General features: G+C 54.6%; 1 protein-coding gene across 1 annotated transcript in view; it reads right to left on the minus strand.

The window, feature by feature from the left end:
* LOC140427114 (uncharacterized) overlaps positions 1-26412 on the minus strand; it is a 687008-nt gene that overhangs the window by 282097 nt on the left and 378499 nt on the right. The window contains exon 14 of the mRNA XM_072512644.1: positions 26137-26406. Coding sequence (XP_072368745.1) covers positions 26137-26406 — 270 coding nt within the window. The remainder of the gene's footprint in view (positions 1-26136; positions 26407-26412) is intronic.

Consider the following 26412-nt stretch of genomic DNA (forward strand, 5'->3'; position numbering starts at 1 on the left):
CACCCCTCACCTCATCCCTCACCTCACACCTCACCTCACCCATCACCTCACACCTCACCCCACCCCTCACCTCACCCTCACCTCACCCCTCACCTCACCCGTCACCCCTCACCTCACTCCTCACATCACCCCTCATCTCACCCCTCACCCTCACCTCACCCCTCACCTCACCCCTCAACTCACCCTCACCTCACCCCTCACCTCACCCGTCACCTCACCCCTCACCTCACCCCTCACCTCACCACTCACCTCACCCCTCACCTCACCCTCACCTCTCACCTCAAACCTCAGCCCACCCCTCACCTCATCCCTCACCTCACCCCTCACCTCACCCATCACCTCACACCTCACCCCACCCCTCACCTCACCTTCACCTCACCCCTCACCTCACCCCTCACCTCTCACCTCACCCCTCACCCCACCCCTCACCTCATCCCTCACCTCACACCTCACCTCACACATCACCTCACACCACACCCCATCCCTCACCTCACCCCTCACCCCTCATCTCACCCCTCACTTTAAATCTCACCCCACCCCTCACCTCACCCTCACCTCACTCCTCACCTCACCACTCACCTCACACCTCACCTCACCCCTCACCTCTCACCTCACCGCTCACCCCACACGTCACCTCATCCCTCACCTCACACCTCACCTCATCCATCACCTCACACCTCACCCCTCTCCTCACCCCTCACCCTCACCTCACCCCTCACCTCTCGCCTCACCTCACCCCTCACCTCACCCCTCACCCTCACCTCACCCCTCACCTCACCCGTCACCTCACCCCTCACCTCACCCCTCACCTCACCCTTCATCTCTCACATCCCCCCTCATCTCGCTCCTCACCTCACCCTCACCCCTCACCTCACCCTCACCTCACCTTTGTCCTCACCCCTCACCTCACACCTACCTCACCCCTCACCTCACCCCTCACCCTTCACCTCACCACTCACCTTACCCTAACTCACCCCTCACCTCACCTCACCCCTCACCTCACCCCTCACCCCTCACCCCTCAACTCACCCTTCACCTCACTCCTCACCTAACCTCCTCACCCCATCCCTCACCCCACCCCTCACCTCACCCCTCACCTCTCACCGCACCCCTCATCCCACCCCGCACCTCACCCCTCACAATTCACTCACACCTCACCTCACCCTACCTCACCCCCCACCACTCGCCTCATCTCACCCCTCACCTCACCCCTCACCTCACCCTCACCTCAACCCTCACCTCACCCCTCACCTCACCACTCACCTCACCCCTCACCTCACCCCTCACCTCTCACCTCAACCCTCACCCCACCCCTCACCTCATCCCTCACCTCACACCTCACCTCACCCATCACCTCACACCTCATCCCACCCCTCACCTCACCCTCACCTCACCCCTCACCTCACCCCTCACCTCTCACCTCACCCCTCACCCCTCACCCCACCCCTCACCTCATCCCTCACCTCACACCTCACCTCACACATCACCTCACACCTCACCCCATCCCTCACCTCACCCCTCATCCCTCATCTCACCCCTCACTTTAAACCTCACCCCACCCCTCACCTCACCCTCACCTCACTCCTCACCTCACCACTCACCTCACCCCTCACCTCACCCCTCACCTCTCACCTCACCCCTCACCCCACCTCTCACCTCATCCCTCACCTCACACCTCACCTCACCCATCACCTCACACCTCACCCCTCTCCTCACCCCTCACCCTCACCTCACCCCTCACCTCTCGCCTCACCTCACCCCTCACCTCACCCCTCACCCTCACCCTCACCTCACCCCTCACCTCACCCGTCACCTCACCCCTCACCTCAACCCTCACCTCACCCTTCATCCCTCACATCCCCCCTCATCTCGCCCCTCACCTCACCCTCACCCCTCACCTCACCCTCACCTCACTTTTGACCTCACCCCTCACCTCACACCTACCTCACCCCTCACCTCACCCCTCACCCTTCACCTCACCCCTCACCTTACCCTAACTCACCCCTCAACTCACCTCACCCCTCACCTCACCCCTCACCCCTCAACTAACCCTTCACCTCACTCCTCACCTAACCTCCTCACCCCATCCCTCTCTCCACCCCTCACCTCACCCCGCACCTCTCACCACACCCCGCACCTCACCCCTCACAACTCACTCACACCTCACCTCACCCTACCTCACCCCCCACCTCTCGCCTCACCTCACCCCTCACCCCACCCCTCACCTCAACCCTCACCCCTCACCTCACCCCTCACCTCTCCCCTCACCTCACCCCTCACCTCACTCCTCACCTCACCTCTCACACCACCCCTCACCTCACCCCACCCCCCCACCTCACCCCTCACCTCACCCCTCACCTCACCCCACACCACATGCCTCAGCTCACCCCTCAGCTCACCCCTCAACTCACCCCTCACCACTCACCTCACCCCCTCACCCCGCCCCTCGCCTCACCCCTCACCTCCCCCTCACCTCACTCCTCACCTCACCCCTCACCTCACCTCTCAGCTCACCCCTCACCTTACCTCATCCCCGTCCGCCTGCCTAACCATGCATGGCGTATTGTGTATTGTGTCTTGCAGGACCACCCGCCGATTGACACGGCCCACCTGCCGGACACGGCCCCCAGCCAGCGCCAGGGCGGCCGCCCCACTGGGGTCGACCGGGCCCATCAGGCAAACCCCGCCCCCGGCCAACGCCAGTGAGGCCACCCCAGGGACACCAGCAGCGATGGGGAGGGAAGCGCAACAGCCCTCCGGCCCACGTGAGCCAAGATATCACGACCCAGAGGACCAACACTGATGACACAGACAGACAAAACCACAACACAGGACACCAGCACACAGGGGAAACACAGACTAAGAAATACAACACAGGAAACCAACACGGAGGAGACGGACAGACATGACACAACAGCCCAGGGGATCCCTGAATTTGTGTCCGATGACGACAATGACTTTCCGTCACAGCTGTCTCTTACATCCTCCACCATCGCAGAGACTCTCACCTCGTTTGGGCTCTTTAGCGATGAGGCTTCTGGGACACTTACTGGTGAGCACCACACAGTGGCTCTGGTACAGCAGGTGGAGGTAGGAGCAGCCGAGGGGTCAGACGGTCGGAGGGCAGCCCGGCCCCAGCAACCAGCCCACACGGTCCCCGGATTCCTGGAATTTCCACACCAGTGACCTGATGCAGTCGGGGACCCAGGGATGTGAGACGGGGATGACGGCCGGTTTCCAGCACCTGCAGACACAGGTGGAGGAGTGCATCCGCATGCAGAAGCAGGGAATGGTGCCGGTCATGAGTGCCACCCAGGCCAACACCGCACGAGTGGCGTCCGCGATGGAGGCAATGGGGATGACGGTGTTGGACATGGGTCGGTGTATGCAAGGCCTGGGGCTATCTGTGCAGGTGGGGGCTGAGGCCCAGGACAGGGCTGCCCACTCACAGGCAGCCATGTGCCAGAGCCAACTGCACATCGCAGAGGCGCTCAATACCGTGGCCCGGTCTCAGCAGACCATGGCCCTAGTCTCAGCAGGCCATCGCTGAGAGCATCTGCGCCATTGCCCGGGTGCTGGCCAGCGTCGCCCAGACCCAGACAGAGATGGCCAAAACCCTGAGTTCCATGCCTGCAAACGTGCAGACCCTTGTCAATACCAGAACGGGCCTCCAGGACTGGCAGCACCAGGTGACTGGTGCCTCGGGTGTTGGATCCGCTCGCACACTGTCCCATAGAGAAGCCCCGGGGTCATCGGGCACCCCCAGTGAGGAGGGTCCCCCTGCAAGGGAGGTCCTGGAGCACTGCGGCACCTCGGACTCCCCCCCCCCATCATCCCTGGTGCATCTGATGGGCAGCGGGCAGAACAGGGTGGCGGCACGTCATCCCGGTCACCCGAGGCGCAGCCTGGCCCATCAAGGCCGGGCCGACCCAGGAAACGGCCGCCAAAGGGGGCCCTAGTCACAGGGCAGGAATCACAGGTGTCCGCCTCCACTATTGCTGTACTGTCTGGGGAAACACCTAGACGTAGTCAGAGGGCCCATAAGACCAGAAAGGTGGATACTGAGTAAGTTGGCACGGGTGCAGGGCACAGATTAGTTCTAGGGGCTAGGGCACATGTACCGGACGTCTGTTATTAAACACACTGTTACACCTATAGAAGCTGCCTCTGTGTTCTGTCCGATGCGTGCGGGAGTGGTGCGGGGACCGAGTGCCAGTGTGGGTAATGGGGTGATGGAACGCTGAGCTCCGGTGAGTGTGACGTGCGGCCCTGCACCCCCCCCCCCTCCTCCCCCCGGGGTCACCCACGCCACCCCGCCCCCAGCCAGACGACAGGTCCATGTGATGCAGTGTCCAGGCCCGATGCAGGGACCACCCAGGTGGAGGGTGTTACTGTGGCTATGGGTCAGACATTGTCTAACGATTTAGAGCCCGGAGCTCAACGCAGAGCAGCCTGTCATCATCCCCCATCCCATGGAACAGACCCGCTTTCACTGGCAACCATGTGAGCCCAGCTCGTTGTGCCGCAGGTGGACGTGTAATGGAGGGGTGGTGTGCCTGCGGGTGATATGGTGGTGGGGGAGGTGAGGGGGTCGGTGGTGCGGGAGGTGGGGGTGGCTGTGGTGAGGTGGTGCCGTACTGTGCTGTTGGTGCCCATGTCCAGCAATCCCCCCCACTCTAGTCAGTGAAACGTGCGGCTATCAGCCCCCTCTCGTGTTCGCTGGCCCAGCCGGTGGCATTGGGCAGACTCCCGTCCCTGACCTGCCCCCATGTCCTGTACATTGCCTCCCCCACCCCATGTCCCTCATCTGGAGAGGAGTGCCCATCGTCCTGATCCTCGCCCCCCCTTCCCCTCCCCCACCCCCTCCTCCTCCAACACATCGCCCCTCTGCTGGGCAATGTTGTGCAGAACGCAGCATACCACAACGATGAGGCCAACCCTCTCCGACGGGTACTGGAGGGCACCTCCAGAGTGGTCCAGGCACCTGATGCGCATCTTCAGCAGCCCAAAGCACCTCTCAACCACACCCCTGGTCGCACAATGGGCATCATTGCAGCGGTGCTCTGCGTCAGTCTGTGGCCTCCGCAAAAGGTGTCATCAGCCACGACTGCAACGGGTAACCCCTGTCGCCTAGCATCCAGTCCCCGAGCTGGGTATCCTGGCGACCGCAGCGAACCCCACTGCCCGGGCATCCTGGTGGGTGCAGTCCACAGGGAACTGGATGCACCGGTCCGCGATGTCATACAGGGCATCAGTCAATGCACGGATGACCCTGTGCACCGACGCCTGGGAGATGCCGGACAGATCCCCTCCCGGCAACTGGAACGACTCCTTGGCATAGACATTTAGGGCGACCGTCACCTTGATGGCCACCGGGAGAGGATCCCCCTTCCCCAGTGCCACGCGGTGCCCGGTGTGCCATCAGGTGGCATACATGGGCGACGGTCTCCTGGCTAATCCGGAGTCTCCTCCTGCAAGCCCTGTCCATGAGGTCCTGGAAGGACATGCGGCGCCGGTACACACGAGGCCATGGCACCTCCTCCTCCCCCCCTCCTCCTCCTCCTCGGCATCCTCATCCCATGGCCTCCCCTCGTCGTGGTCCTCCCCCTGCGCCTGTCGGGCGGGAGGCCCTGCAGCCTGAGCGGCTGGCACCTGCCCCACTGCGGCCCACTCCTCTGCAACAACCTCCGCCAGCTCCCTGTCACGTCCCTGTTCCAGCTCCCACATTGCTTCATGCAGGGCAGTGGCCCCCGCCACGGCAGCCAACAACGCTGGAAGATGCCCCAAAATTTTGATCTGCAGGGGGTGGAGGTTGACTAAGTTTCATAAGTGGGTATACTCCCCTCCACAACCAGGTGCCAAGGGCTACATGGTCAGCCTGGTTGCCAGCACCCGCCCCAGCCATGCCTGCCGCACCCCCCCCCCTGCCCAACTCCTTGGTGCCCTGACACCTGTCGCCGTCCCTTCTACCAGGGCCACCGCCTGGTGGCACTGCCCTCACCGGCGGCTGCCATGGGTGCGGCCCTGGATCTACCCGCCAGCGGATGCCACCGGCTGGGTGGTGGGGGGTCCCCGTGGGGGATCTGGCACACATGCGGACGGCCGGGACGCCTGGGCTGAGCCAGCGATCAGGGTGGGTGCCCAACTGCGTGGCCGCCGTCATGACGTCCTTGGCATTGGCTCCGCCCTGCCATGGCGGGCCGTGCCCTGCCGCCGCAGCTGTATGCCCCCCCAACACTGGGGGCTTCCCCCACAGCCACAGCTGTGCCGTCTCGCCCTCCTTGGGTCCCCCCACGCCGACCCTGACCTCCTCTGGCTGCAGTGTCAGCCAACACGTCCGGTTGACGCTTTTTCAAACCATGTTAGAACCATACGGGCCGCAGAATAGCTGGGGCCCGGAGAATCGCAGCTCGGGCCACCTCTGCCGACTTTTCGGCGCCGCGCTCGCGCATTTTGGGCCGCTCGGGAGTCTCGCGTCCCGGCGTCACGGGCCATCGCGGCGTGAACGCAGAATCTCCGATCCGGCCCGTGCTCGGAGAATCCCGGCCAAGGACTGGCCCTGGCCATTACTGTACAAAAGCAAAATAAAGTGCAAGTTATTTTTGGAATTGGAGCTGGAGAAATTGGACTTAGGTGAAGGTTTGGATATTTTATTATCAATTTTCATGGGTGGGATTTACCAAAAGGATGACTTATTGTGTACTTATGATGCTTGGTCAGATTTTGACAAATTTAGAAAGTGGAGGAAACCTCCATAGAAGAGTACATCATGGAATTGAACTGTCTGTATACAAGGCTGCAAAAATTCAGTCTAGAAATTCCTCAATCTGTGCTTGCGTTCAAGTTATTAGATGGTGCTAATGTTACAAGTATGGATAGGCTTCTGGTTTTGACAGGAGTTAAATTTTCAGAAAGACACACCCTGTTAGAACAAATGTCCTGGGCAAACATTTCTTCCTGGTGGCTTTCATGACACAAATGGGCCAGTCAGCAATAAGGCAGAGTATGGAAGACACGATGTGAACGGGATGGTGAGGTGGCCTAGAAACAGGCCCAAGCTTCAGTCTGAAAGAAGATATGTGACTGAAAATAACGAGAAATGAAACACCTTGAACAATTATGGCAGGAGGAATGAATTTGATAATTTCAAGAGAAAAGCAAACCCCAGAAATGCCCAGGGGTGTAATCAATCGGTGTTTCAGGTGTGATAGAAAGTTCCATGATGCAATAAATTCTTAAGCGATATAATAGGGTGTTTGAAACCAAACACGAGGCAGAAGACTCTGATAAAGAAGAGGAAGATATTAACCAAAGAGAAGGCATTGCATTAGTAAGAAGTTTCAGCATGGTGATGAAAGTGTTGCTCACAAAGTCCTTCAATTGTGCATATTCGACAGCGGATGTATATCGACAGCATGTGGAATAGACTAGTTAAAATGTTGCCTTGACTTTTTAAGTGACAAAAATCGGAACAAGTTTAAGGATTATGGAAATTCCACAAGTTTCAGATTTGCGGATGATAATACTCTTAAATCACTGTAAAATTGCCAGAAGGAATCATTTTATTAGCACAGGTGTCGTATCCAGCAAAATAGTTTTATTATTGAGCCAACCAACGATGAAGAAAGCATATGCCAAACTTGACATGGAATTGAGGCCATGAATTGGGACAAACTGTGGATTTACAATTTACACAGTCTGGACACGATTGCATTCCCTTAATGAGTCCTAATTTTTCTTTTAATGCAATTAAGAAAGTACTGTTAGTATCAGTGACCAGAAATTTAGAAAACAAAAAATGATTGTGTTAAAGTTGCATGAGCAATTTTCCCATCCAACTTCACAAGGATTAGAAATTTTGCTCAGACATGCAGGTATGAGAGATGAGAGATGAAGAATATACCGAACTTATAGAACAGATAAGTGATAGATATGATTTATGTAAGAACTACAGAAGAACACCATCATGATCCACAGTGAGTATACCCTTAAGCAACAGGTTTTAATTAAGTGGTGACTGTGGATCTTCAGGTGTGGGAAAAGAACATTTTCATTTCACACTTTGTAGATTTTGCTACTAGTTTTAGTTAGTCGACAATTGTACATAGTAAAGAAAAGAAAAGACTTGTGGAACAGATAATGGAAAAATGGATAGGGTCCAGAATGGGGCCACCAGCAAAGCTTCTTGCTGATAATTGGCGGGGAGTTCGCGAACGCAGAATTTCAGGGTATGTGTGAGAATCATGAACTTAATACATATTAGTACAGCTGCTGAAAGTCCATTTAGTCACAGGGTGTGCAAGAGAAATCACGCTGTGATAGATTAAATGCTTCGTAAATTGTAAATTAACTTTGGCTGTCACATGGTCTGTCTGTGCAAAGAATTCACTACAGATGGTAGGGGGCTAAAGTCCATATTAGTTGTTTTTGGGAGCAATCCCAAAATTTCTTCAGTCATGATTCATCATGCTCCAGCTTGGTACGGGACCATGATTAGCTCTGTCTTTTTCTGAGCATTTAATGAAATCACTCGGGCAGGAGAACGTTCCTTGAAGCAGAATTCTCAGCAAGAACCTTTGGAGAGCTTTGAGGCACAATGTACAGCCATCGGAAACTATTTTCAAACAGAAAGTCATGGCATACTATATCATAGATGGATTTAACTATTGGAAAGGTCCAGGAAAGGTTATGGGTATAGATGGCTCCAACAAATTAAGATAATAATGAATAAAAGATGCAAACCAGCAAGAATTGTGCTGTTGGAATGAATTTGGAGCGTACACAGAGGTCCCAGATAGGGGACAACGAGTCCTATCTCACATGGTTAGGCATGGAAAAGGTGTTTCCTGATGGAACCAGGCTGGGGACATGAGGTTTTGAAGAAAGCTGAGTGACCAAGAAGCAAGGATAGATTCACCGTCAGCAGGAAAGATTATTTTGAAGATATTTTTAGTTGTGATAGCCACAAATGCTTGAGAATGCAGGTAGATAGATATTAAAGCTGCTTTCTTAGAGGAACATCAGCTTCAAAGATAAATATTTATTTGTCCTCCGAGAGAGGCACAAACATAAAAGGTACACTGGAAGTTAAATATATGTGTATACGGAATGAATGACAACTGAAGTGTTTGGTATTCCTTAGCAAAGTTGGTTTCGTTAAAGTTGGGCAGACCCTGCAAAGGTTTATTGGCATCATGGAAGGAAACAAAAGAGTAAGAACACACACTAATAGATTCAAAAACAGCTTCTTCACCACTGTTACCAGACTCCTGAATGACTCTCTTATGAACTGAACTGATCTTTTCACACATCTTCTCTACTGAGTAGTACTACATTTCATATGCTTCACCCAATGTCTGTGGCCATGTGTTTAAATTGCATATTTATTGTATGTCCTATGTTTTTCAGGAATGGAACGATCTGCCTGGTTTGTACGCAGAACATTACTTTTCACTGTACCTTGGTACACTTGACAATAAATCTAAATATGATCTAATCTATTGGGAATGTTCCTGATATATTTGGATGATTTTTGTGGGGTGGTAGTAGTGAATTTGAAGATGTTGTTTTTAATGGGCTTAGAATGGACTTCAAGTTTAGAAGTCAGGGGCGAAATTCTCCCCCAACGGCGCGATGTCCACCGACTGGCGCCAAAAACGTCGCCAATCAGACGGGCATCGCGCCGGCCCAAAGGTGCGGAATGCTCCACAATTTTGGGGGCCGAGCCCCAACATTGAGGGGCTAGGCCGGCGGCGGAGGGATTTCCGCCCCGCCAGCTGGCGGAAATGGCGTTTGTTGCCCCGCCAGCTGGCGGAAATGGCGTTTGTTGCCCCGCCAGCTGGCGCGGAAATGCGGCGCATGCGCGGGAGCGTCAGCGGCCGCCGACAGTTTCCCGCGCATGCGCAGTGGGGAGAGTCACTTCCTCTTCCGCCATGGTGGAGACTGGCGGAGGCGGAAGGGAAAGAGTGCCCCCACGGCACAGGCCTGCCCGCGGATCGGTGGGCCCCGATCGCGGGCCAGGCCACCGTGGGGGCACCTCCCCGGGTTCAGATCGCCCTGCGCCACCCCCCCCCCCCCCCCCAGGACCCCGGAGCCCGCCCACGCCGCCTGGTCCCGCCGGTAAATACCAGCTTTGATTTACGCCGGCGGGACAGGCAATTTCTGGGCGGGACTTCGGCCCATCCGGGCCGGAGAACTGAGCGGGGGGTCCCGCCAACCGGCGCGGCCCGATTCCCGCCCCCGCCCAATCTCCGGTACCGGAGACTTCGGCGGGGGCGGGGGCGGGATTCACGGCGGCCAACGGCCATTCTCCGACCCGGTGGGGGGTCGGAGAATGATGCCCCAGGTCTCTGGCACATTCAAATTCATTGGATTCGAAATCAGGCAGAGTTGTTCACATGTCACTCTACATCAGCAGCCTTTCTTGGAGAATATTAACCCCACAGCAATTACTCATGTTAAGGCCTCACAAAAGGTTATGGCAGCTTCTAGAACGGAAAAAGAGGAACTCCAAAGTTTAATTGGGCATCTGAATTGGTTAGCAAGATAAACAAGGCCGGACACCAGTTTTGATGTTTTAGAAATAAGCACACAAATGAATAATCCTAAGGTTGAAGAAATTGTTAGGGTAAACAAAACATTGACAAAATTAAACTTGGAGAATTGTGTTTTGAAATTCCAATCTTTAGGTGATATTAGACAACTGAAACTGATTGTTCATAATGACATATCTTATAATAATAACAATCTTTCATAGTGTCACAGTCGGTTTACATTGCCACTGCTGGACATTGCCGCTTTAAGTAGCTGCTTAGGAATACAAAAAAGCACGAAAAGACAGAACTCAGGAGAGGTTACGATAGTCCCCATCCCACAAAATATGACAGTGTGTATGGAAAGGCTCAGTAAACTAAGGTCCACCACATTTAGAAAACAAAAAGGGACGGTCAATAGAGAATTAAAGGTGCTATATTTAAATGCGCGCAGTGTACGGAACAAGGTAGATGAGCTTGTGGCCCAGATTGTGACTGGCAGGTATGATGTGGTAGGCATCACAGAGACGTGGTTGCAGGGGGTTCAGGACTGGCATTTAAACATCCACGGATTCACAACCTATCGAAAAGACAGAGAGATGGGCAGAGGGGGTGGGGTTGCCTTGTTAATTAGGAATGAAATTAAATTAATAGCACTAAACGACATAGGGTCAGATGATGTGGAGTCTGTGTGGGTAGAGTTGAGGAACCACAAAGGCAAAAAAACCATAATGGGAGTTATGTACAGGCCTCCTAACAGTGGTCAGGACCAGGGGCACAAAATGCACCACGAAATAGAAAGTGCATGTCAGAAAGGCAAGGTCACAGTGATCATGGGGGACTTCAATATGCAGGTGGACTGGGTAAATAATGCTGCCAGTGGACCCAAGGAAAGGGAATTCATTGAATGTTTACAGGAGGGCTTTTTGGAACAGCTTGTGATGGAGCCCACGAGGGGACAGGCCATTCTGGACTTAGTGTTATGTAATGAGCCAGTCTTGATTAAAGATCTTAAAGTAAGGGAACACTTAGGAGGCAGTGATCATAATATGGTAGAATTCAATCTCCAATTTGAAAGAAAGAAGGTAGAATCAGAAGTAAAGGTGTTACAGTTAAATAAAGGTAACTACAGGGGCATGAGGGAGGAACTGACGAAAATCGACTTGGGAGCAGAGCCTAGGGGGAAAGACAGTAGAACAGCAATGGCAGGAGTTTCTGGGAGTAATTGAGGACACAGTACAGAGGTTCATTCCAAAGAAAAGAAAGGTTATCAGAGGGGGGATTAGGAAGCCATGGCTGACAAAGGAAGTAAGGGAATGCATCAAAGCAAAAGAGAAAGCCTATAATGTGGCAAAGAGTAGTGGGAAGTCAGAAGATTGGGAAGGCTACAAAAACAGACAGAGGATAACAAAGAGAAATAAGGAAAGAGAGGATCAAATATTAAGGTAGGCTAGCCAGTAACATTAGGAATGATAGTAAAAGTTTCTTTAAATACATTAAAAACAAACGGGAGGCAAAAGTAGACATTGGGCCCCTCCAAAATGACGCTGGTAATCTAGTGATGGGAGACAAGGAAATAGCTGAGGAACTAAATAAGTACTTTGCATCAGTCTTCACAGTAGAAGACATGAGTAATATCCCAACAATTCAGGAGAGTCAGGGGGCAGAGTTGAATATGGTAGCCATCACAAAGGAGAAAGTGCTAGAGAAGCTAAGACGTCTAAAAATTGATAAATCTCCGGGCCCAGATGGGCTACATCCTAGAGTTCTAAAGGAGATAGCTGAAGAAATAGTGGAGGCGTTAGTTATGATCTTTCAAAAGTCACTGGAGTCAGGGAAAGACCCAGAGGATTGGAAAATTGCTGTTGTAACCCCCCTGTTCAAGAAGGGAACAAGGAAAAAGATGGAAAATTATAGGCCAATTAGCCTAACCTCGGTTGTTGGCAAGATTCTAGAATCCATTGTTAAGGATGAGATTTCTAAATTCTTGGAAGTGCAGGGTCGGATTAGGACAAGTCAGCATGGATTTAGTAAGGGGAGGTTGTGCCTGACAAACCTGTTAGAGTTCTTTGAAGAGATAACAAATAGGTTAGACCGAGGAGAGCCAATGGATGTTATCTATCTTGACTTCCAAAAGGCCTTTGATAAGGTGCCTCACGGGGGACTGCTGAGTAAAATAAGGGCCCATGGTATTCGAGGCAAGGTACTAACATGGATTGATGATCGGCTGTCAGGCAGAAGGCAGAGAATTGGGATAAAAGGTACTTTTTTGGAATGGCAACTGGTGACGAGTGGTGTCCCGCAGGGTTCAGTGTTGGGGCCACAGCTGTTCTCTTTATATATTAACGATCTAGATGACGGGACTGGGGGCATTCTGGCTTAGTTTGCCGATGATACTGTGGTAGTCTGTATTGGGGGTCATGTGGGACTGGAAGCCCTAATGTCATTGGCTGACAGATCCCGGGTCCTGGTTGGCCGTTGACCTCATACTCCGCCCTGAAGGCGAAGTATAAGAAGCCGGTGCCTTCCCCCGCAGGCCAGTTTACTATCGGGCTGCTGGGGAACAGACACGCTTAATAAAGCCTCATCGACTTCACTCTATTCGTCTCATGGAGTCTTTGTGCGCTACAATTTATTAAGCGTGCCTAAAAAGGACTATGGAGCTCAGGATCATTCCAGAATGCCTGAGGATCAGCCCCTCCATGAGACGAATAGAGTGAAGTCGATGAGGCTTTATTAAGCGTGTCTGTTCCCCAGCAGCCCGATAGTAAACTGGCCTGCGGGGGAAGGCACCGGCTTCTTATACTTTGCCTTCAGGGCGGAGTATGAGGTCAACGGCCAACCAGGACCCGGGATCTGTCAGCCAATGACATTAGGGCTTCCAGTCCCACATGACCCCCAATACATACTACCACATTCACCCCTTGTCAAAAATGAACCTGGCGGGGTGATGCTTCGTATGGTGGTAAGGGTTTACAGGGCTGGTCCTGGGAGGATAGAACAGTTACATGGTAGTACAGTATTGGACAGTATCGTCCTGTTACAACTATTTACAGAGGGTATAGGAAAAACAAAATGTTCATTGGACAGTCCATCTTTGTTTTACATCGACGCCACAAGTCGGTCGGGCAGTCTGGTCGTCCGTGTCGATCGCCTCGGCCCCGGCGGTGGTGGTGGTGCTTGTACCAGCGTTGTCGCCTCCGGGAGCCGCACGGTTTCAGCTGTCGGTGCAAAGGGGAGGGGGACTGATCCTCCTGGGAAGGGGGCGGTCGCGGGGTGCGGCGGTGGCAGGAAGGGGGGCGGTTGGGTTGATGGTGTCGGGGGGGTGTGCGTGGTGCCGGCGGGCGCTAGATCCCGCAGGGAGACCGTGTCCTGTCGGCCGTCGGGGTACTCCACGTAGGCATACTGGGGGTTTGCATGGAGGAGGTGAACCCTTTCGACCAACGGGTCCGCCTTATGTGCCCGCACATGCTTTCGGAGCAGGATGGGTCCTGGGGCCGCCAGCCAGGTCGGCAGCGATGTTCCAGAGGAGGACCTCCTAGGGAAGACAAGGAGACGCTCGTGCGGCGTTTGATTAGTGCTTGTACATAATAACGACCGGATGGAATGGAGAGCGTCCGGGAGGACCTCCTGCCACCGTGAAACTGGGAGATCCCTGGACCGTAGGGCCAGTAGGACGGCCTTCCAGACCGTGCCGTTCTCCCTTTCTACTTGCCCGTTCCCCCGGGGGTTGTAGCTGGTCGTCCTGCTTGAGGCTATGCCCTTGCTGAGCAGGAACTGGCGCAGCTCGTCACTCATGAAAGAGGACCCCCTGTCGCTGTGGACGTATGCGGGGTAACCGAACAGCGTGAAGATGCTGTTCAGGGCTTTAATGACTGTGGCCGCGGTCATGTCGGAGCAGGGAATGGCAAAAGGGAAGCGGGAGTATTCGTCCACTACATTAAGGAAATATGCGTTGCGGTCGGTGGAGGGGAGGGGCCCTTTGAAATCGAGACTGAGGCGTTCAAAGGGGCGGGAAGCCTTAATCAGGTGCGCTCCATCTGGCCTGAAAAAATGCGGCTTGCATTCCGCGCAGATGTGGCAGTCCCTTGTCACTGTACGGACCTCTTCTAAAGAGTATGGGAGATTGCGGGACTTGATGAAGTGGTAAAACCGAGTGACCCCCGGGTGGCAGAGGTCCTCGTGGAGGGTTTGGAGGCGGTTAATTTGTGCGTTGGCACATGTGCCGCGGGATAGGGCATCGGACGGCTCGTTCAGCTTTCCGGGCCGGTACAAGATCTCATAGTTAAAGGTGGAGAGCTCGATCCTCCACCTTAAGATCTTGTCATTTTTAATCTTGCCCCGCTGTGCATTATCAAACATGAAGGCTACCGACCGTTGGTCAGTGAGGAGAGTGAATCTCCTGCCGGCCAGGTAATGCCTCCAATGTCGCACAGCTTCCACTATGGCTTGGGCTACCTTTTCCACTGAGGAGTGGCGGATTTCTGAGGCGTGGAGGGTTCGGGAGAAAAAGGCCACGGGTCTGCCCGTTTGGTTAAGGGTAGCCGCGAGAGCTACGTCGGAGGCGTCGCTCTCGACCTGGAAGGGGAGGGACTCGTCGATGGCGCGCATCGTGGCCTTTGCGATGTCCGCTTTGATGCGGCTGAAGGCCTGGCAAGCCTCTGTCGACAGAGGGAAGGTCGTGGTCTGTATTAGGGGGCGGGCCTTGTCTGCGTACTGGGGGACCCACTGGGCGTAGTACGAAAAGAACCCCAGGCAGCGTTTCAGGGCTTTTGGGCAGTGCGGGAGGGGAAATTCCATGAGTGCGCGCATACGTTCGGGGTCGGGGCCTATTATCCCATTGCGCACTATGTAGCCCAGAATGGCTAGCCGATCGGTGCTAAAAACGCACTTGTCCTCGTTGTACGTGAGGTTCAAGGCTTTGGCGGTCTGGAGGAATTTTTGGAGGTTGGCATCGTGGTCCTGCTGATTGTGGCCGCCGATGGTTACATTGTCGAGGTACGGGAACGTGGCCCGTAACCCATGTTGATCAACCATTCGGTCCATCTCCCGTTGGAAGACCGAGACCCCGTTTGTGACGCCAAAAGGGACCCGTAGGAAATGGTATAATCGCCCGTCTGCCTCGAAGGCTGTGTACTTGCGGTCACTTGGGCGGATGGGGAGCTGATGGTAGGCGGACTTGAGGTCCACGGTGGAGAAGACTTTATACTGGGCAATCCGATTGACCATGTCGGATATGCGGGGGAGAGGGTACGCGTCTAGTTGTGTGTACCTGTTGATAGTCTGGCTATAGTCAATGACCATCCTTTGTTTCTCCCCTGTCTTCACTACTACCACCTGCGCTCTCCAGGGACTATTGCTGGCCTGGATTATGCCCTCCTTTAGTAGCCGCTGGACTTCGGACCGAATGGAGGTCCGGTCGTGGGCGCTGTACCGTCTGCTCCTAGTGGCGACGGGTTTGCAATCCAGGGTGAGGTTCGCAAACAAGGACGGGGGTTGCACCTTGAGGGTAGCGAGGCCGCAGATAGTGAGTGGGGGAATGGGGCCGCCGAATTTAAACGTAAGGCTCTGTAGGTTACATTGGAAGTCTAAGCCCAGCAAGGTGGGGGCACAGAGTTGGGGAAGGACGTTAAGTTTGTAGTTTTTGAATTCCCTCCCCTGTACCGTTAGGGTAACTATGCAGAATCCCTGGATCTGTACGGAGTGGGATCCTGCAGCTAGGCAAATCTTTTGTGCGCTGGGGTAGGTAGTTAAGGAACAGCGTCTTACCGTGTCGGGGTGTATAAAACTTTCCGTGCTCCCGGAGTCGACTAGGCATGGCGTCTCGTGGCCGTTAATTAGGACCGTTGTCGTCGTCGTCTGGAGAGTCCGGGGCCGAGCCTGATCGAGCGTAACCGAAGCGAGCCGTGGTTGTAGTAGTGGGGTGTGGTCCGTTGTTGCCGTCCAAGATGGCGTCGGGGATGGACAAAATGGCTGCCCCCATACATCGTACGTGGCTGAGGGGTCACAAGGTGGCGTCGGGGGTGGACAAAATGGCCGCCCCCATGCGTCGTACAGGTCGGGGGCGGTCCAAGATGGCGGCGCCCCTCCTCCCCTCGTGGTGGTCGGGACCCAAAATGGCGGCGTCTGCGGGTCGCACATGGTGTGCTGGGGGGTCTGGGGAGCGCTAGGACCGCGCAGAGTTCCTTCACTGCGAGCGCCAGTGCCACGGGCGCTAGGACCGCGCGGAGCTCGCTCACTGCGAGCGCCAGGGCCGCGGGCGCTAGGACCGCGCGGAGCTCCCTCTCTGCGAGTTTCAGGGCCGCGGGCGCTAGGACCGCGCGGAGCTCCCTCTCTGCGAGCGCCAGAGCCGCGGGCGCTAGGACTGCGCGGAGCTCCCTCGCCGGGGACAGCGGTGGTCAGGGCCCAAGCCGGCGGCGCAGGCGGGTCAGTCGTGGGGCCGCGAGCGCGAGGAGCTCCCTCACCGGGGACAGCGGCGGTCGGGGCCCAGGTAAGTTGCGCCGGCGGGTCAAGCGTGGGGCGCGGGACGGGGGTGAGGGCCCAGGTCGGCGGCGCCGGCGGGACAGGCATGGGGCGCGGGATGAGGGCCCAGGTCGGCGGCGCCGGCGGGACAGGCGTGGGGCGCGGGGTGAGGGCCCAGGTCGGCGGCGCCGGCGGGTCAGGCGTGGGGCGTGCGGTGAGGGCCCAGGTCGGCGGCGCCGGCGGGACAGGCGTGGGGCGTGGGGTGAGGGCCCAGGTCGGCGGCGCCGGCGGGACAGGCGTGGGGCGCGGGGTGAGGGCCCAGGTCGGCGGCGCCGGCGGGTCAGGCCTGGGGCGCGGGAGGGGGGTGAGGATGGCGTTCGGGACGCGAAAGACCCATTCCTCTCCATGGAGAGTGTTGGCCGGCACCCAAATCGGGAGCGCCGGCGACGGGTCGTACATGGACTGCGGGGAGGGGGATTGGGGAGCGTAGGCGGCGTGCAGGGCTCCCAGTTCTCCCGGGGCCGCGGTGGTCGGGACCCAGAGCGGCTGCGCCTGCGGGTCGCACATGGCGTGCTGGGGGGGTTGGGAGGCATAGACTGCCTGTAGGGCTCCCTGTGGCCCCGGGACGGCGGCGACCACGCGGGATTGGCACACAACCGCATAATGACCCTTTTTCCCGCAGCTTTTGCAGATAGCTGCGCGGGCCGGACAGCGTTGTCGGGGGTACTTCGCCTGGCCGCAGAAATAACAGCGGGCGCCCCCGGTGCGACTCGGCGTTTGGGCCGCGCAAGCCTGTGGGGTGTCCGGGGGGGGGGGTTTGCCGCGACGGGTACGTACGGGGCCCAATGGCCTGCCGCGCGGTCGGGGCCGTAGGCGCGGCGTAGAACTCGTCCATCGATTCTTCGGGAGCTTGCCGTCTCGTCGCGAGCTGGTAGCGAGCGTAGATTTAGTTAACTGGGCGGACATAGAGACTTTTCAGTGCTGCGAACGCCGTCTGGAAATCGTCGGTGTCTTCAATGAGGGTGAAAATCTCCGTGCTCACCCTCGAGTGCAGGACCTGCAGTTTTTGTTCGTCTGAGACCCGGCCGGTGGTCGGTCTGAGGTAGGCCTCGAAGCAAGTCTGCCAGTGTTTGAAGGCTGCTGCCGCGCGCATGCGCAGTTCGGTCCTGCATAGAGCGCGCCTGCGCGTCACGTCCCTCTGCGTCGACGTCCCCTCTTTTGCCGCGTACAAGCACGGGAGGCCTTGGAAAGCGTGCAAAATGGCCACCCTCGTCCGGGCCGCGGGCCGGGAGGAACTCAATCGACTGGACCCGCTCGGCCTCGTAGGACCCCTGCCGTGCCGATTCGGCCGCCTGGAATTGGGAGTACCGGCTGGTCGTGTTTTCGTGGAGGACGCAGGTTTCGATGGCAGTGGCTAGGGTGAGGCTCTTTATTTTGAGGAGCTGCTGGCATAGGGTGTCCGAGGTGACGCTAAAAACTATCTGGTCCCAAATCATGGAATCAGAGGTGGCCTCATAGCCGCAGGACTGCGCGAGGATACGGAGGTGTGTCCAAAAAAATTTAAAAGCCTCATCTGTAACCTGCAGGCGCTGCAGGAAGAGGTACCTCTCGAAGCTCTCATTCACTTTGACGCTGAAGTGTTGCTCAAGTCCCAGTGGCGCTGCAGGCGTCGACTTGGTCGCCGGTGACTCCGGGAGCGTGTAGTCCTCATCTTCATCCCTGTGTGGAACCAATTGGAGGATGGATCGTCCTGGAGCAGGGGCTGTGGTGAGGTGCGCTGGGGGGTGGATGGGTGGCGCTGGGGCAATTGGGAGTGGGGGGGGGAAACCAGCTGGTGCCAGGTCCCTGAGGGAGATGTGTCTTGACGGCCGTCGGGGAACGCCACGTAGGCGTACTGCGGGTTTGCATGGAGTAGCTGTACCTTCTCGACCAATGGGTCTGCCTTGTGGAGCCGCACATGCTTGCGGAGGAGAACGGGTCCTGGAGCTGCCAGCCACGTTGGGAGCGATACCCGGAGGTGGACTTCCTGGGGAAGGCAAGGAGGTGTTCATGGGGGGTTGCATTGGTCGCAGTGCAAAGTAGCGATCGGATGGAGTGGAGGGCGTCGGGGAGGACCTCCTGCCAGCGGGAGACCAGGAGAGTTTTAGACCATAGGGCCAGCAGGACGGCCTTCCAGACCGTCCTGTTCTCCCTCTACACCTGCCCGTTTCCCTGGGGGTTGTAGCTGGTCGTCCTGCTCGAGGCAATGCCCTTGCTGAGCAGGAATTGATGCAGCTCATCACTCATAAAGGAGGATCCCCGGTCGCTGTGGACGTAAGCGGGGAAACCGAACAGAGTGAAGATGCTATTGAGGGCTTTGATGACTGTGGCAGATGTCATATCGGGGCATGGAATGGCAAAGGGGAATCTGGAGTATTCGTCGACCACGTTAAGGAAGTACGTGTTTCGGTCGGAGGAGGGGGGGGGCCCTTTGAAATCCATGCTGAGGCGGCAAAGGGACGGGAGGCCTTCACCAGGTGCGCTCGGTCTGGCCGGTAGAAGCGCGGTTTGCACTCTGCGCTGACCCGGCAGTCTTTGGTGACCGCCCTGACTTCCGCAATGTAGTAGGGTAGGTTGCGGGCCTTTATGAAGTTTAAGAACCGGGTGGCCCCTGGGTGACAGAGACCATCGTGTAGGGCCCGGAGTCGATCCACTTGTGCGCTGGCACATGTACCTCGGGATAGGGAATCAGGGGTCTGGTTAAGCTTACCGGGGCGATACAAAATCTCGTAATTGTAGGTGGAGAGCTCGGTCCTCCACCTCAAGATTTTATCATTTTTGTGTTATTGAACATGAAGGCAATCGACCGTTGGTCAGTGAGGAGAGTGAATCTCCTGCCGGCCAGATAATGCCTCCAATGCCGCACAGCTTTAACGATGGCTTGGGTCTCCTTTTCAATGGAGGAGTGCTGAATTTCGGAGGCATGGAGGGTGCGGAAAAAGAATGCCACGGGTCTGCCTGCCTGGTTGAGGGTGGCGGCCAGAGCGACGTCTGATGCATCGCTCTCGACTTGAAAGGGGAGGATCTCGTTGCGGCCTTGGCGATGTCGGCCTTGATACGGTTGAAGGCCTGGTGAGCCTCGGCCGTCACGGGGAAAACTGTGGAGTGAATGAGTGGGCGGGCCTTGTCTTCATAGTTCGGGACCCACTGGGCATAGTATGAGAAGAACCCCAGGCATCGTTTGAGGGCCTTGGGGCAGTGGGGGAGGGGGAGCTCCATGAGGAGGCGCATGCGGTCGGGGTCGGGCCGCAGAACTCCATTTTGCACAACATAGCCAAAGGTGGCTAAGCGGTTGGTGCTGAACACGCACTTCTCCTTGCTATACGTTAGGTTCAGGAGTTTGACGGTGTGGAGAAATTTGAAAAGGTTAGCGTCGTGGTGCTGCTGGTCGTGGCCGCAGCTGGTGACGTTATCGAGGTACGAAAAGGTGGCCCGCAGTCCATACCAGTCAACCATTCAGTCCATCTCCCGTTGGAAGACCGAGAACCCATTAGTGCTGCCGAAGGAAACCTTAAGAAAGTGGTAAAGGCGGCTGTCTGCTTCGAAAGCAGTGTATTGACGGTCTGCCTTGCGGATGGGGAGCTGATGGTAGGAAGATTTCAGGTCCACTGTCGAGAAGACCCGGTACTGTGCAATCTGATTGACCATATCAGATATGCGTGGGAGGGAGTTCGTGTCGAGCTGCGTGAACCAATTGATGGTCTGACTGTGTTTTTCCCCAGTTTTGACAACGACCACTTGAGCTCTCCAGTGGCTGTTGCTGGCCTCAATGATGCCTTCCCGCAGGAGCCGCTGGACCTCCGACCTGATGAAGGTCCTGTCCTGGGCACTGTACCGTCTGCTCCTGGTGGCGACGGGTTTGCAATCTGGATGAGGTTTGCAAACAGGGTAGGTGGGTCGACCTTAAGGGTCGTGAGGCCGCATACAGTAAGGGGTGGTAGGGGCCCGCTGAATTTCAGAGTTAGACTTTGGAGGTTGCACTGGAAGTCCGGCGGAGTAGCAGGCAGCACAGAGATTGGGGAGGACGTAGAGCCGGAAGTTGCTGAACTCTACGCCCTGGACGGTGTGGGTGGTGGTGCAGTACCTCCGGATCTCCACGGAGTGGGATTCTGAGGCCAGGGAGATTTGTTGGGTAATGAGCTGAACAGCGAGGGAGTAGCGCCTTACCGTATCGAGGTGGATGAAGCTCTCCATGCTCCCGGAGTCGAGAAGGCAAGGTGTCTTTTGGCCATCGACCTTCACCGTCATTGTCGCGGTTACGAGGTTGTGTGGCCGTGACTGGTCGAGCGTGATGGAGGCGAGCAGCGGCTGGTGTTGGTGGGCCCCGGGCTGTTCGGTGGCGGTTGCGAGCGATGAGCGGCCCGACGAGCAGGGGTCCTGAGGCGCCGGCCAAAATGGCGCACGTGGCGGGCAGCGTTAAAGATGGCGGTGCCCACGGGCTGCACGAGGTCTGATGGAGAGAAGATGGCGGTGCCCACGGGCTGCACGTGTTCTGATACGAGGAAGATGGTGGCGCCCACGGGCCGCACGTGGGTTGTGGGGATGAAAATGGCGGCGCTCACGGGTCACAAGTGGGAGGGTGCAGGAACAATGGGGCTGGTTACAGCGGCGATCGACCGGGTCTGGCACACCGCAGCGAAATGTCCTTTCTTCCCGCAGGCCTTGCAGATTGCGCTCCGTGCCGGGCAGCGCTGCCGGGGATGCTTTGTCTGCGCGCAGAAATAGCACTTGGGCCCTCCGGGGTTGGTTGGCTGCTGAGCGGCACAGGCTTGGAGTTGGCTGGGGGCGGTCGTTGGTGGGGGTCCATGATGTCCAGGAGGGGAGCGCCGTGCGGTCGGGGGCATAAACTTGTACATTACGGGAGGCTACTGTTAGTGAGGTCGTGTGTTTCTTGATCGCCGCGAGGTCGCGTGTACCCCCTTCTTAGAGGCGCTGGCGGATGTACGCCGACCCTATGCCCGTAAGGAAAGAGTCCCTGATTAGGAGTTCGGAATGTTCAATGGCCAAAATGCCTGGCAATCGCAGTTCCTCGCCAGGGCGTGCAGGGGACGCCAGAAATCTTCCAGTGACTCACCAGGGAGTTGTTGCCGCGAGGACAGGAGGTGCCTGGCGTAGAGTTTGTTGATCGACCAGGTGTAGTTCTCTTTCAGAAGCGCCATGGCCTCAGTGTAGTTGGGCGCGTCCCGGATAAGGGGAAACATATCGGAGCTCAACCGTGTGCACAGGATCTGGAATTTCTGTGTTTCTGAGCGTTGTTCTGTCGCTGATCCGATGTAGGCTTCAAAGCAAGCTAGCCAGTGGGCGAAGGCCGACGTGGCGTTGTCTGCTTGAGGGTGGACCTGCAGGAGATCTGGCTTGATGCGTAGGTCCATCGCTGTAAAATCTCTGCTTAATAAATTGATGCACTATCAATAACGACGAGACGAAAGCAGAGAGTAATCGAGGCTTTATTACACAGAGATCTGTTGCCTCCTACAGCTGCTGCCGAAATGGCTGCAGCTCGGTAAGCACACACATTTATACCCTGCCTACTGGGCGGAGCCAGCAGGCAGGAATCTACCCCCGTACCTGTAGTACAGGTTTTGATGAGGGAACTAAATGTATCATCTCCAATTTTGCAGATTACACAAAGTTGGGTGGGAAGGTGAGCTGTGAGGAGAGATGCTGGAGCAGGATTTTGACAGGCTGAGTGAGTGGGCACATGCATGGCAGATGTAATATAATGTGGATAAATGTGAGGTTATCCGCTTTGGTAACAAAAATAGGAAGGCCATTTTTATTTGTGTGGGTGTAAATTGAGAGAGGTGGATACTCAGTGATACCTTGGTGTCCTCATGCACCAGTCGCTGAAAGTAAGCCCGTACCTACAGTAGGCAGGAAAGAAGACAAATGCTATGTAGGCCTTCATAGCGAGAGGATTTGAGTACAGGAATAGAGATGTTTTACTGCAAATGTATATGGCATTGGTGAGGCCACACCTGGAATATTGTCTGCAGTTTTGCTGTCCTTATCTGAGGAAGGACGTTCTTGCTCTGGAGGGAGTGCAGCAAAGATTTACCAGGCTGATTCCTGGAATAATGGGACTATCATATGAGGAGAGACTAAATTGGTTAAGATTATAATCATTGGAGTTTAGAAGAATGAGAGGGAATCTCCTAGAAACTTACAAAATTCTAACAGGATTAAACAATGTAGATTCAGAAAGAATGTTCCCAATGGTGGGGAAGTCCAGAACTAGGAATCATAGTTTGAGTATCAAGGCTAAACATTTTGGGACTGAGGTGAGGAGAGTGGTGAATCTGTGGAATTCGCTACCACAGAAAGTAGTTGAGGCCAAAACATTGTGCAATTTCAAGAAAGAAATAGATATAGCTCTTGGGGCTAAAGGGATCAAGGGTTTTGAGGGGATCGCGGGATCAGGATATAGAACTTGATGATCAGCCATGGTCATAATGAATGGCCGAGCAGACTCGAAGGGTCGAATGACCTCCTCCTGCTTCTATTTTATATGTTTCTATGTTTATATACTTCAATCAAGTCATCTCACGCATTTCTGAACTCCAGTGGAAACAAGCCTAGCACCTTTCCTCATTAGACAACCCCCTTATTCCAGGTATCAAGCTAATGACCTCCTCTGAAATGCCTTAAACGTATTTACAACCTTCCTTAAATAAGGAGACCAAAACTGCACACAGTGGCTGGACTCTGCACCATCCACCATCAGTACCAAGGTCCCCAATGTGGTGGTTAATTTTAATAACCCATTTGCATACATTTAGCGGGTCTGGCACTCTATTCTGCAGTCCTCCATGACTCGCTTGAGTGATTGAAATGTACTTAGTATTTAGAATACACTTACCTCTCTTTGATGTGGTTAATGGTTGTAAACATTGGGGTTTCAGCACTGGAGTCACTCATCCATGAAAGAGATGAACAAATTAAGGCTGCAGTTTTTTGTGGAAGCCGTAAATCACAGCCTACTACTAGAAATGAATGAATGGCTTGCAGCTACCGGATCTGAGGGGTTTAAACATAGGTTACAGCTGTTCCTTTTCCAGGAATGGACAATTGGTGCTTCTAGGTAAGTGTTGCAACTATAATTTCTGTCACTGCCCTTGTCTGGACTTCTCTCTAGCTTGCAGACAAGGGTTTCTTTTCTGTGAGGTAAATGGGCCAGGGGATCCAATAGTTAGGGGGTCTTGGTGGGTGAGTTCCTGTAATTAGGGAGTCCCTTTGGGGACCTGTCTAGCTGGTATCTTTATGGGGGAGGGTGGGGGTGTTCCTTTATTTAGGGGGTCCCTGGGAGGGGGAGGGCGGTCACCCTCGAGTGGATTTTGAGGCAACTTCCTTAATGAATTACCCCATTGGCCCACCGTGAGGTTCACCATATCGGGTTCACATTTGGTGATACCTGTAGTAATCCCCGCCCATGTGATTCCCAGCCCAGAGGACCAGAGAATCACAGAGGGCTGAAGAATAGGGTGCTGGGCCTGCTAAGTGGATGCAAATAAGATTAATTTAAATCCCTCCATCGCCATGCAGGTACAAACCCCAATCCCGCCACCAGCAGGGGGGTTCCGATTCTCCGGACACCCGATTCTCCATCCCATCGGGAAATGCACCTTGGGTGTCCCAGGAAGGAGAATTCAACCCGTGGTCTGACCAATGCCTTGCATAACGGAAGCATTAACGCCGGACTTGATATCGAGTCCTTGATATCAATTGTAAAATGTTGAGGCCTCAGCACGGTCCCTGCCAATTCGAAAATACCCATTTATGCATATTCTGTTCTCTGCCAGCCAGCCAATCTTCTGTCTCAGCTCATATGTTATTCCCCAAACAATGAGCTTTTATCTTCTACAATAACCTTTGATGTGGCATCTTATCAAATGCCTTCTGGAAATCTAAGTATAGTATATCTACAGGTTCCACGTTATCCACAGCACACATCACTCCTTTGGGTCACTTCAGTTAATTTTTCCAGTCTTAAATCAGAACAGTATCTGAATAATGGAAACTTAATACAGAAACATTGGACGCAAGTTCTGTGCCCCTGTTTTGACTGGAATCTGTATTTCCTACATGATTTTCAAATAGTTGGCCCTGATGTTAGTTAACCAGGATTAATGATGTGTGACTGAATGTTGTAGTCCTGTACCCTCAGACTCCCAACTCTATTACTGCCTACAATTCAGAGGCAAACTTATTTCAAAACAGGAAACCTAAAACCAAAGCTTCCAGGAGTTTGCTTTGTTGATTCATTCTTGGGATGTGGGCATCGCTGGCTGGGCCAGCATTTGTTGCCCATCCCTAACTGCCCTTGAACTGAGTGGCTCGCTAAGCCATTTCAGAGGGGGGCAGTTAAGAGTCACCCACATCGCTGTGTGGGTCTGGACTCACATGTCAGCCAGATTGGGTAAGGATGGGAGATCTCCTTCCCTGAAGGACATTCGTGATCCAGATGGGTTTTTGCGACAATCCGTAATGGTTTCATGGTCATCATTACCAGATTGTTATTGAATTCATCTGGATTCGAACCCAGGACCCCAGAGTATTACCCTGTGTTTCTGGATTACTAGTCTCGTGACAATACCACAAAGCCACTCCTTAAAAGTAACCTGTAAAAAGAGCAATTTGTAAATTGAACACAAGTTATTTCTGCTCCCTTCCTGAATTGACATTGCATATATCTGGAACGTTGGGACAGGATTTTGTATGATGGGTTTTCCTACCCAGTCGCCAAGCCTTAAATCAGCCAATGGCAAAACATTCACCCCCATCTGGAGAGGGCATCCCGGCTCTGAATGTTGCCGGCCAGTCTGAAGGGTCGGCAGATCTTTGATTCCAGCAGCACCACTGGGAAACATGACTCCAGCTGAGACTGCACCCACTCCTGTAGAAGAGCCAGGAGATAGCTAAATTGGAAGGTTCTGACTGACAGTTTTGTAGAAGGATCACAGATTCGAAACGTTAACTCTGTTTCTCTTTCCACAGATGCTGCAAGACCTGCTGTGTTTATTCAGCATTTCCTGCTTTTATTTCAGATTTCCAGCATCTGCGGTATTTTGCTTTTATTACAAAGATTATAATCTGAAACACTTACCATTCCCCTTCAGATAATGTGGAATGAAAATCTTGGGGGTGCGTTGATGAAACAAAACACATGCCCATTTCCTGCTGCCTCTCTCAGCTTTCTGAATGATCAGTCTCAATGATTTCTCTTCCCCATTCCGTCCATTCAATGTCTTCTCGAGAACAGTTTTCCCATCACTGCTGATCCAAACAAGTCTCATTGATTCAGTGACATCAGAGACAGAGCAGGTCAGGGTAACGGTGTCTCCCTCACTCACTGCATCAGATGGTTCAGCCGTGACTGTGT

The sequence above is a fragment of the Scyliorhinus torazame genome, chromosome 7 (genome assembly GCF_047496885.1).
Source record: "Scyliorhinus torazame isolate Kashiwa2021f chromosome 7, sScyTor2.1, whole genome shotgun sequence".
Lineage (NCBI taxonomy): Eukaryota > Metazoa > Chordata > Chondrichthyes > Carcharhiniformes > Scyliorhinidae > Scyliorhinus > Scyliorhinus torazame.